This window comes from Primulina tabacum, chromosome 13 (genome assembly GCF_025594145.1).
Source record: "Primulina tabacum isolate GXHZ01 chromosome 13, ASM2559414v2, whole genome shotgun sequence".
Taxonomy (NCBI): Eukaryota; Viridiplantae; Streptophyta; class Magnoliopsida; order Lamiales; family Gesneriaceae; genus Primulina; species Primulina tabacum.
Genome location: NC_134562.1, coordinates 35,256,006 through 35,268,307, shown reverse-complemented (window position 1 = coordinate 35,268,307; position 12,302 = coordinate 35,256,006). Strand labels below are relative to the sequence as shown.

Genomic DNA, 12,302 nt, shown 5'->3' with positions numbered 1-12,302 from the left:
AATGCAGCCATCATCATGGAATTTATTTTACCCTAGTTATAATCAACAGAAAACAAGTATTTTTTCATTATCAGTTTATAAAAATTTATTTTTTTAAAAATTTTAAATGTAATATTCTTATTTTTTTATATTGCATAAATCAGATATTATACATACATAACTACAAAAAATTTTGGAATTTAAACTTATAAACTTGTGTGAAACGGTCTTACGGGTAGTATTTTGTGAGACAGATCTCTTATTTAGGTCATTCCATGAAAAATATAAATTTTTATGCTAAGAATATTATTTTTTATGGTGAATATCCTTAGGGTTAACCCGTCTCACAGATAAAGATTCGTGAGACCGTCTCACAAGAGACCTACTATTTCAGGGCAAAAACTTGTGTGAGACGGTCTCACGTGTCGTATTTTGTGAGACATATATCTTATTTGGTTCTTATAAGAGACCTACTCATTTTTCAGTTATGTCTACATACACAAAAGTTTATATAAGACCATCTCATATATCAATTTTATGATCTACATATATAACATCTATCCTATTCATAAAAAATATTACTTTGTATGCTAAAAAATATTACTTTGCACTTTTAAATATGAATCGGGATGATCTGTCTCATGAAAAAAGATTCATCAAATAATTTCACAAAAGACATATTCATCTACATATTACCTTGTGGCATAAATGATTCATTTTTTCTTATATCTTTCCCCTAAATCACTTGAACTTTAATAATGACGTGTGGAGTTAAATTTTAACCTGGACGTGAAAGTTTAAGATCCTATTCAATGTCCAGCCCATACTGTAGCCCGACGACTTATTGTGAAGTCCTTGGGAGTTTCCGATTCCCAACAATGTTGCATATTGGGCTTTATTTCCAAAAGGACAGAGGCAGGTATACTCCAATTAAGGCCCATATCCCATGATTCCACTAAAAACGAAATACCGAATACATATATATTTAAACAAAACAAAACTCATGTGAAATGATCTCACGAATCACTTTTATGATACATATATTCTATTTGGGTTATCCATGAAAAAATACTATTTTTTTAAGCCTAAAAGAATATTTTTTATTGTAAACTTGAACATGGTTGATTCCTTTAACCGTCTGACAAGATACTTTTTTCTTTAAACCATATTCTTTGATGAAAAATATACTAAAAATATCGCTACTTACTATATCCAACACAAATATATTATTCATAAAGTGTATTTTTTTTTTATTGTAGTGTATTCAACCTTAACACCACCTCATAAGTAAATGTGACTAATAATTTGTACAAATGGATCATAATTTATTTTAGACTACATCTGAATTGATGGATTTAATAGATTCAAAGCAATGATTTTCAAATTCACAAACATATACGTAAATTTTAAATCTACTCTATATCAAGTTAAACATATTCAATTCGAGTGTCGTTTGAAACACATTCCACTAAATCTTCAAATCAAATCATTCCAACTAAATGCAGTCTCAACTAAAACGTTATTATTTTTTCAAGACAACATTATTGGTCATGAATAACCTAGTTTACACTAAATATCGATGGTAAAAATGATGGGACATTCCCATGAATTCCACACGTAGTGTGTTCGAGCATGACAAAAAGGGGGACAAACCATACAGAAAGCTAGAACCACCACGAGATCTGCCTTCTAAAAGCTTAGAAAACTATATAAACTTTGATGGGATGTTACGAATTTAATAAATCCCATTATTTAATAAGTCCTTTTATTCAGGCTGGACGCATTTATTTATGGCCAGCATTCATTGAGATGTGGTTGTTTGACTGGATCGAGAATCGCTCCTAAATGTGTCAGTCTCGTATAAATTATGTTGGTGGAATTGGTGTGTGTGTGTGTGTGTGTGTAAAAATTAAGATAAATCTAAATTATAGAGATTCGAAATGAGGAGTATTTAATCTGGGTGCAAAATTGAAAAGAAAATCAAATAATTGCATGTTTTTGGACTTTTTTTTATGGGAAGATTAGTCAAGAAAACACATATTACAATCATATTATATTGCAATAATCAACACGAAACTTAGAAATGCATCAGATTAGAAAACAGCCCACGATGATGTAATTAATTAAAGGACCACAACATTGATGAGCTGGCAGCAGATGATTGGATGAACACATTTCAGCAAAGTGATAAGGCCTCACACAGTCAAACCAAACACTGTCACGGTCCACTGAAATTGCTGTCACTTTTTTCTAAAATATTCACCTTCGATATTATAATATATTATGTATTTGTTAAATCTAATTATTTAATTGCTAAATTTAGTTGGACGCATGATATATATATATATATTTATTATTTGAGTTGAAATAGAATTTGAGATCTGAATTAAATATAAGATGAGTTACAAGTCATGTGATATATATTTTGATTTTATTGTTTATGGTTTAACAATAAATAGCATTTAATTGTTAGCTGGAAATTTATTGTTACGGCCAAAATATTATCATTTATTTTCTTACTGTTTTAAAAGTTATTGTGTTCTTGTCACTTTCATATCTCACCAGTCTTTTATGTCCAACTAAAAATTCCATATTTTTTCCAAACTACAATTATATTCTAGAACTAAAACATTTTAACATATACAATTAACACAAAAACGTATGCGAAACAGTTTCACGGATCAATTTTGTAATGACCTAGCCCACTTGTGAAATTGTCAACTTTAACCAGCTCCTTGCGAATTTAAAACGCGTCACAAGGGGTTGTTGCTACACGCACAATAAATGTCCAGCATATCTCCCGTGATTTGGAAACATGGGATTTCTCCTAAGGGTCTTCGTGGAGATATGCTGAACATTTAAATGGGTGTGCAGCAAATATTTGCGACGCGTTTTAAAACCTTGAGGTTTTGGGCCAAAGCGAACAATTTTACAAGTGGGCTGAGCCGTTATATTTGGTATCAGAGAGACTATGCGTGAGTTTGGGGTAGTGGGCAAACCTCAGCGATTACGCTGAGTCCCAAAAGGGGGTGAAAGCCTTTGGACGAAATCCAACATCGTCAAACCACGGGAGAGATGCCGAGCATTTAAATGGACGTGTAGCAACCTCTTGTGTCGCATTTTAAATCCGTGAGCCTTTGACCCAAAACGAAAAATTTTATAAGTGGGTTGGACCATTACAAATTTTGTTTTTATTAAAAATATATAAAGAAGTAAATTAAATTTTCAAATGATATGTGTTTAGGTACGTGAAATCAAAGTTCAAATGCAGTCAAAGCCACACGGGAAAAGGCAACATTGTCACGGCGGTCAAGCTGTCACTTTAACATTATTCAAAAAGTTATATATTTTAAGCTATTTCCAGACAATTTAATTTATTTATTAATTATTAAATCTAAGTGTAGATTTTATTTATTTATTTTTATTTAAAAATTATTTGTTATTATATTATGTTACATTTTAGGTTGATAAATTTAAAATACATAGATTTCAAAATATTTTATTGTTAATAGAAGTAAAACTATAAATTTTAAATACATTTTTCATATGCTTGTCGAGTATTTAATGTTAGTTCTGACGAATCTGAGTATTTAATGTTAATTATGACGAATTTCAAATTTATCAAATAATAATATTATTCAAAATTTATTATGTTTTATATATTTATTATATAAATAAATAATTTTATTATAAACAATATAATTATAATTCGATTTCAAATGTCCCGAACATAATATTTAAGACGGGTCTCTCTAATGAACAAATGGGCTGGCCCGAGAACAGCAAAGTAGAAAAAAGAGGAGTCTTTGCTGGAGCTGGAGGTGCCCTTTTCTCTCACCTCTTCAATTATTTCTTTCGTTTTCTGCTGAATAACCTCTGATGTCTCCACTTGACGGGGTTTTTTGATTTGGGTCTCGATAATTGTTGCGATTTTCTGCTCAAACATAGATCTTTTTCTCTCGCTCCTTTTCTTGAAAATATGTGTGGTTTACACTTTTAGAAGCTTGAACGGGAAGTTTGAGAGCATTGATTTTTGAGAAGAATATTGATTGTGAATGTCATATGATGTGTTGTATGATGATGTTGATGAGTCTTTTGACCAGTAAAAAGAGATAATCACAGAAAGTGAAAAGCGAGAGAGAGAGAGATATAAGGGTGTGTGGAGAGGAAAATAAAGGTGTTCCTTTTGAAAGCGATGATTGTTGCTTGTTAGTGTCAATGAAAGCGATGTACTTTGAGGATACTTTCATTCTTTGTTCATCCTTTTTCACTGAATTCATATGTAGTAGTTGTTTGTGTACTGTGCTTTCTTGAAATTTTTCCGGTGGGAAGATTATTATTGACAGTGTTTTCACACGGGGTTTTTGCCTCAAAATAAATCGGGCAATTTTTTGGTTGGGGGAAGGGTCGCCCAGATGCCTATGTTTCTGCCTTTAAAGAAGGACGGGCTTGTTGGGATTGAGGGTGGTGTAGATGGGCGTGTATTAGATCTGGATACTGCTGTTAAAGATGGAGTTTTGGGTGGAGTGGAGCAAGGGGGTTATGGCGGTGGAGTTGGGGAGAAATTGGATCTGAAAAAGATGATTGAAGAGCTTTATTTAGCAGAAATTCCATCTGTGTTTATTTGTCCTATTTCTCTTGAAACCATGCAAGATCCGGTTACTCTTTGCACTGGGCAAACTTACGAGAAAACCAACATTCTCAAATGGTTTAGCCTGGGGCATTACACTTGCCCCACCACAATGCAAGAACTCTGGGATGACACGGTCACACCGAACAGGACCCTTTACCATTTAATCTATACTTGGTTTTCTCAGAAGTACGTGCAATTGAAGAAGAGATCCGAAGATGCACAGGGTCGGGCATCAGAGCTTCTGATTACGCTGAAAAAGGTCAAGGGTCAGGTGCGAATCCAAACATTGAAGGAGCTGAGACAAGTTGTGGGGAGCCATTCAACTGCCAGGAAGACCATTATTGATGAAGGTGGGGTGGCCCTTCTCTTGTCTTTACTTGGCCCGTTTACTTCGTATGCTGTAGGCTCTGAAGTTATCGCTATTCTTGTGAATTTGAATATGAGTTCTGATTCGAAATCAAATTTGATGCAACCTGCAAAGGTGTCATTAGTTGTGGATATCTTGAATGAAGGGTCGATTGAAACAAAGGTGAATTGTATTCGGCTGATTGAAACATTGATGGAGGAGAAGGATTTCCGTGCTGAAACTATATCAAGCCATAGCCTTTTGGTTGCTTTGATGAGACTGGTGAGGGATAGGAAACAACCTAATGGACACTTACCCGCCCTTGGTCTTCTAAAACTAATTTGCAGACACAAGCAAGTCCGAAATTTGATTGTGAGCATTGGAGCTGTGCCTCAATTGGTAGAGTTGATACATTTCTTGAATCCCGAGTGCATGGAACTTGCCCTTTTCGTATTGGATGCCTTATCCTCATTGCCTGAAGGGAGAGAAGCTCTGAAAGATTGTTCAAACACTATACCAACTATGGTTAAACTTTTAATGAAAATTTCGGAAAACTGTACTCGACATGCACTCTCAATCTTGTGGTCCGTATGCAAACTATCCCCCGAGGAATGCTCCTCGGTGGCTGTGGATGCAGGTCTCGCAGCAAAGCTTCTTCTCGTTATCCAGAGTGGATGCAGTGCCGAACTTAAGCAGCGGGCAGCTGAGCTTTTGAAGCTTTGCAGTCTGAATTATTCCGACACCATCTTCATTTCCAAGTGCAAACTTACCAGAACGATTCAATAAACACCCAAGGTTGATTGATATTCTTATGCACATACATGGTTCCGGATTCGAAGACTTAAGATCTTGGACCATTTCAACAAGAATCCGAGACTGTATGATTTCAGGATTTGTGTGATTTTCTTATGTAAAGTTATAAAAGATTCAGTGGGGTGTTAGCATGTTATTTTGTGGAGCTAGCAACTGCAATTGTAATTGTTTAGCAGCTGCATTGTTCCATCAATCTCTGCTATCCTTTGCCGTTCATGGTCCAATTTTCCTTGGCAACTTTGTACAAGTTTTGTTTATTTATGCCTTAATGAGAGTGTAGAGTTTTGGCCAAGTTCATTCAGTATATTGTATTATAAGTCATTTAGGGCTTTACAAGCCGTGCGATCTTATTCTTAACTAATTTAAAAGCTATTATATATTATATTTTATTTTCTAAAAATAAATCTCTCAATATTTTTTAAAAAAATTTGTCAAAGTCAATAAAGTGGTCCAAAAATAATTATACTCCAAACAAGAAACGTACATAATGTCCAAGTAATTTAAAATGATTCAATTAATACTTACATATAAATGAGCATTAATTTTGATAACGTAACGACAATAATATTCTTATATTAATAGTTACCCGCTCAACACTTAACATACAAAATAAAAAAATGGCTAATTTAATTGGAATAATCTCAATCGCCGTAATTTTGATGTTTGCCATTCCCGCTTCATCGGCTCGCCACCACCGCAAGAAAGACAAGGATGGAGACCTGCGAGATCTTTGCTCCAAAACACATGATCCAGAATTGTGCTGGAAACTTCTTAAACCAGAGCGTAGTAGATTCCACACCGACACCACAGGTGTGGTGGAAGTCGCCATAGAATTGGCTAAAGGAAAAGCGGATGAAATCCAGGATAAAATCAGTCGCCTTGGCGAGGAGTCCAATAACGAAAAAATGAAGGAGAAATACTGGTCGTGCTCCAAGAACTACGGAGATGTGATCCGTGATCTGAATGAGGCGAAAAGGATGCTGCGTAAGCGCGAGTATAGCGCCCTTCCCGTGCTAGTCGATGATGTTATTGATGAACTGAAGAGCTGCCACAACAATTTTGATAATGGCGCGTTCGATCCCGCGCACATTCAGAACAGGAATATGGAATTCCGGGTGTACGCGGATCTACTGAAGGTGGCTGTGGATTGTTTGTTGAAGGAGGGGAGGGACTAATAAAGTAGAACTTGCTGGGGAATTGCCATGCAAGAGATTATTCGAATAAATAGATTTGTGATAAATAATTTTTCGAGAAACAATCTTCATGTTACGATTGTTGGTGTTACTTCAATCAAAATATTTGGTGGTGGGAATTGAAATTCAAGTCTGGCTGGAAAATGAAGATCACTTTTTGCATTCGAAGTTGATACAGTATACTACGTTTCTTGGATCACGTTGTGTGTGCGTCAAAATGCAAATGCAATTGATACCTACTGGACTGTATTCCCATGAACTTGAATTTCTTGTTCAAGCGCTTTAATTTCTTACATACATCAAAACATGGACCAAATTTTCAAAACCCATTGTATGCAGTGTCCTATCTATCTCATTCAATCGTGTTGGTGATCGTTAATGTCCTTATATATTCGTTTCGAATATCAATTCCCAGGTAAAATCTACACGTACCAGAGCACGTGAAGGAATAAATATTATCATTGGATTGCATTCCATGAATTTGAGTTCTTGTGGAAAGTAGCGTTAAATAAGTATGATTCCAAATTATGTTTTTTTCTTTTTTCACACGAGTCTCAAGGCATTTACCAAGAATATAGCAAAGATATTTATGTTTCAATTGGAAACGCAGTATTAGTTGGATCTTTTGAAAAGCTAACCAAACATGGATTGATGTATGATGTGATGAAGTAATTATCTTCAAAGTATCATTTTCAAACTATTGATTAATTTTCTTCTATTATATGATAATAAAAGCTGACAAGATGATATATATTGTTGATGTCCAATAATTATTTTTACTAAAAATGTAATCGATATATGATATTTGAATCGTTGTAACCATTATTACCTAGTTATAATTTTTTCTAAACTATCATTATATAAAAATAAATAAATATCATAAACATGTTATACTCTTGCAAATTGATTCTTTTAAAAGTCAATAAATCATCTCACAAAAAAATATAATATCTTAAAAAGTATATTATTTATGCATAAATATTGTTCAAGAATTTTTAATTTAAATTAAAGTAATCTATATAAAGTTATTTAGATTTTTTTAATTAGAATTAGTCGGCATACATGTTGTGTTTGTAACATAATACACAAATATTATGATTGATGGGGTCGGCTAAAAGATTTGTCTAATAAAATTGATCTGTCAGACGATATATAGAATTTTTGTGTAACAATAAATATGTAAAAAAAATATGGCTATGATACAATAAATTATTTTCATAACATTGGACTTTATATAAACCTAATCTCGCAAAACCTTAGAAGTTGCAAGATTATTTACTCATTTCTTTTTCTCGAATTTTTATTTTCTAAATCCAGTAAATGAAGGGCTTCTTGAATAAGTAATGGTTAAAATTTGAATTTAAAAATTAGAATTATTTCTTATGAAAATTTAATAGAATGAATTTGTATTTTAAAATTTTTCGACAATAAGAAATTAAGAATCTTCTAGATTTCAAGAAATCTTCCATATAATGAAAGGGTCTGTTTAGTTATGGATTTGGATCCTCTACTGTGTTGAAAATACAGCATTTGGTGCTGTGCATTTTTTACGCAAGATGATCACGTGATCATCTTATGGACATCACATCATATAAGATAAATTTAAAAAGTTGTCAAATTAAACGAGATGATCATGTGATCATCTCGTGTAAAAAATGCACAGCATTTCGTGCTGTGTTTTCAACACAACAGAGGATCCAAATCCGTTTAGTTATGTTTCAGATGATTTGCTCGAAATTTTACGAGGACATATTTCAATATATAATTATATGTTTGGTATGATTTCAGGAAAAAGTAATATAAATACAAAATTATTTTTTCAAAATATAAATATAATCAAATATTTTTTAAAAACAATACGAAATTATTTAAAAATTATAATTACACCGAGTATGAGAATAAGGAAAACAGATATTGTAAAATAATAATAATAATAATAATAACCCAGTTTGGCCGAAGCAATGGAGGCAGGTTTTAAGACGCTTGAACTGAGGTAAAATTTTTGGCAGAATGGTAATTGGAATTCAATTGCATAAATGCTCAAGAGGATTTTAGTTTCATTCGCGTCGATCCTCTTGAAAGACTTGCCTTCCAATAAACATTGTTACCACACAACCATTCGTCACCTACCAAGCGAGGTCCTTTATTTTCCTTTCACTGAGGACGTTTTGGCATCCCATCTCGCACCACTTTTACCAATAAAAGACCCTTCTTTATCTCCCTACGTTGCTCAACAAGTGCTGCAAATCCACGCCCAGATTACTGTAAATGGATTTCGTAACATGGTTATTTTGGAAGCAAGAATCTTGGGTATGTACATTCTGTGTAACAGATATTTTGATGCTAAGAAATTGTTTTTTCAGCTTCAGTTGTGCTACGCTGCCCCTTGGAATTGGATGATACGAGGATTTTCGACTATGGGTTATTTCGATATTGCAATTTTGTTTTACTTCAAGATGCTCGCTTTTGGTACTCTTCCAGATAAATATACTTTTCCTTTCGTGATAAAAGCTTGTGGTGGCTTGCACGCTGTTGATTTACTGAAATATATTCATGCGACGATTCAAGATATGGGTTTTGAATTGGATGTGTATGTGGGCAGTGCTTTGGTCAAATTCTATTCGGAGAATGATGCTTTAGACCTTGCACGTGGGTTGTTTGATAAATTGCCGGTAAGGGATATTGTTTTGTGGAATATGATGCTTAATGGTTATTTAATGTACGATGAGTTGATGCACAATGTAATTGGGTTGTTTGAAGACATGAGGAAAGGTGGAGTGAAGCCCGATTCTGTAACTTATGCTTGTGTTCTTAGCATGTGTGGTTCTAAATCGATCGAGCAGTTTGGTGCCCAGATTCACAGCTTAGTCATCAGGTGTGGCTCGGAGATGGAAGCTCCGGTGGCCAACTCTCTAGTCTCAATGTACGCAAAATCCCGTTGCTTGTCTGAGGCTAGGAAGCTGTTTGATTCTGTCATGCAACATGATCTTGTCACTTGGAATGGGATGATTGGAGGGTACGTTCAAAATGGATTTATGAATGATGCATTGGTTTTGTTTGGGAAAATGGTTTCATCTGTTGTGAAACCAGACTCAAGAACTTTTGCAACTCTGATCCCATCAGTCTGTGAACCGGGGTGCCTCGAACTAGGAAAGGAAATGCATTGTTATATTATAAGACATGGGTTGTTATTGGATTTGTTTCTGAAGAACGCTTTGATTGATATGTATTTCAAGTGCAAGGATGTTGACAACGCCTGCAAGGTCTTTGACCAAAACTCTGCAGTGGATATAGTCATATACTCTGCCATGATCTCAGGATTTGTGCTCAATGGGATGAGCATTGATGCCTTGGAAGTTTTTCGATGGTTGCTTTGTAAGAAACTCAAGCCCAATGCCATAACTTTATCAAGTGTTCTTCCTGCTTGTGCAGGTTTGGCTAGCCTTAAATTGGGTCAAGAATTGCATGGTAACATCATAAGAAAAGGGCTCGAGGGTAGGTGTTACGTTGGAAGTGCAATAACGGACATGTACGCAAAATGCGGAAGGGTAGATCTTGGTCATCTAGTTTTCAATAGGATGAACGAACGTGACTCCATATGTTGGAACTCGATCATTACTAGCTGTAGCCAGAATGGAAAACCTGAAGTGGCCATTGATCTTTTCCGACGCATGAGGATGGAAGGAGCTGAGTATGACCCTGTAACCATATCAGCTGCTCTGTCTGCCTGTTCAAACTTGTCTGCTCTGCATTACGGAAAACAGATACATAGCTTTATGATCCGAAGTCCATTCAATTCCGATATATTTGCTGATAGTGCACTAGTAGACATGTACGCTAAATGTGGCAATTTGGATCTAGCACAACATGTTTTCGACACCATGGAGTCCAAAAATGAAGTATCTTGGAATAGCATTATCGCTGCATATGGCAACCATGGCCATCTGAAGCAATGCCTAGCCTTATTTCATAGAATGGAGGATCAGGGATTTCAACCCGACCATGTCACTTTTCTTGCCATTTTATCAGCTTTTGGCCATTCCGGGGATGTTGAGGAAGGAAAACGCTACTTCAATAACATGACCCAAAATTATGGAATTTCACCAAGGATTGAACATTATGCATGCTTAATTGATATGTTTGGTCGTTATGGTCGTTTAGAAGAAGCACTTCAAGTGATTAAGGGAATGCCATTTACTCCTGACGCAGGCATATGGGGCACATTATTGGGTGCTTGCCGAGTTCATGGAAACCTCGAGCTAGCTGAAATGGCTTCCGAGCCACTATTTAATTTGGAACCACACAATTCTGGTTACTATATGCTGCTATCAAACCTGCATGCAGATTCTGGAAAATGGGAGCGGGTTAATCAAATCCGACATATTATGAAAGAACGTGGAGTGATCAAACTACCTGGTTACAGCTGGATTGAACTCAATAAGTCCTCGCATATGTTTGCCGCTGCGGATAAATATCACCCTCAATCTTGTGAAATCTATCTGTTGTTGAAAAATTTGCTTATTGAGCTCCAGAACGAAGGATATGTTCCTCTTCTGTGTCTTCCAGAATGAAGGAATTTTTCTTATGATTTTCATTTTTCCCCTTCCGAAGCCTATATATCTAGTGGTGGCCTACTATGCACGACCTTGCATATGTATCACTATTCGGCAACGTTCATTTCTATATTCTGTTTCGTGGCCACGGAGCATATTTATGAGCATTAATCTGATTATTTTTTTTCCATGTCCCCTCCTGTGCGCAAATTTTCAGCAAAAATATCAAAGTGCCAGGGATTGATCAAAGTCATCTATTAGCATCCCTTATTTTTCGCATTCGTTTCTTTTTTAATGAGCACGATCATCTTGATCTTGTCTTGTTCTATTTACTCTTGAATCATCCTAGAAATTGAGGGTTGTTTTTGTTATGAAACACGTTAAAGAAATTTTGTAATTTTCTTTTGAAGGCGATCACCATGATCAGTCGCTTTTGCAAGTCACCTTTTGGTAAAGGTGGTGTGGTCTGTCAGCGTTTAAGGTGGAGGACAAATTTGACGGTTCACAACGTACGCCTATGTGATGCAGCAAGTGATAATTATGAAGTCAGTATATCGACACTGTTTGGGACTTGAGATAAAGCTGTGTTGAGAAGAAAATTTCTTTTCGGTCCCTCTTTGTGTTGACATAAAAATCTTTTTTTAAGGAAAAAAAAATTCGGGCTTAGCTCTGTTTATTCACAACATTATTATTCACTGGAATTCCTTAGCCTTTTCCCACAAACGGCCAACTCAACACATATTGCTTCTATGTATATATACATTGCAGTGAATTAATTTATCCAG

At 35.1% G+C, this 12,302-nt stretch overlaps 3 protein-coding genes across 3 annotated transcripts; all 3 read left to right on the top strand.

The window, feature by feature from the left end:
• Positions 1 to 3,735: 3,735 nt before the first annotated feature.
• Positions 3,736 to 6,040, top strand: LOC142522974 (U-box domain-containing protein 30-like). The gene has a single exon (XM_075626592.1). It carries the CDS (start codon positions 4,395 to 4,397, stop codon positions 5,742 to 5,744), a length of 1,350 nt encoding a protein of 449 aa, XP_075482707.1. The 5' UTR covers positions 3,736 to 4,394; the 3' UTR covers positions 5,745 to 6,040.
• Positions 6,041 to 6,388: 348 nt separating this feature from the next.
• Positions 6,389 to 6,946, top strand: LOC142522070 (pectinesterase inhibitor-like). The gene has a single exon (XM_075625234.1). The coding sequence runs from the start codon at positions 6,389 to 6,391 to the stop codon at positions 6,944 to 6,946; it is 558 nt and encodes a 185-aa protein (XP_075481349.1).
• A 1,967-nt stretch (positions 6,947 to 8,913) lies between these two features.
• LOC142522860 (pentatricopeptide repeat-containing protein At4g21300) lies at positions 8,914 to 11,707 on the top strand. Its single transcript, XM_075626436.1, has one exon. The coding sequence runs from the start codon at positions 9,001 to 9,003 to the stop codon at positions 11,533 to 11,535; it is 2,535 nt and encodes an 844-aa protein (XP_075482551.1). The 5' UTR covers positions 8,914 to 9,000; the 3' UTR covers positions 11,536 to 11,707.
• The last annotated feature ends 595 nt before the right edge of the window (positions 11,708 to 12,302 follow it).

What these genes read in the sequence shown, in the direction of transcription:
- LOC142522974 (XM_075626592.1), top strand. Translation starts at nt 4,395, where the DNA reads ATGCCTATGTTTCTGCCTTTAAAGAAGGACGGGCTTGTTGGGATTGAG.
- LOC142522070 (XM_075625234.1), top strand. Translation starts at nt 6,389, where the DNA reads ATGGCTAATTTAATTGGAATAATCTCAATCGCCGTAATTTTGATGTTT.
- LOC142522860 (XM_075626436.1), top strand. Translation starts at nt 9,001, where the DNA reads ATGCTCAAGAGGATTTTAGTTTCATTCGCGTCGATCCTCTTGAAAGAC.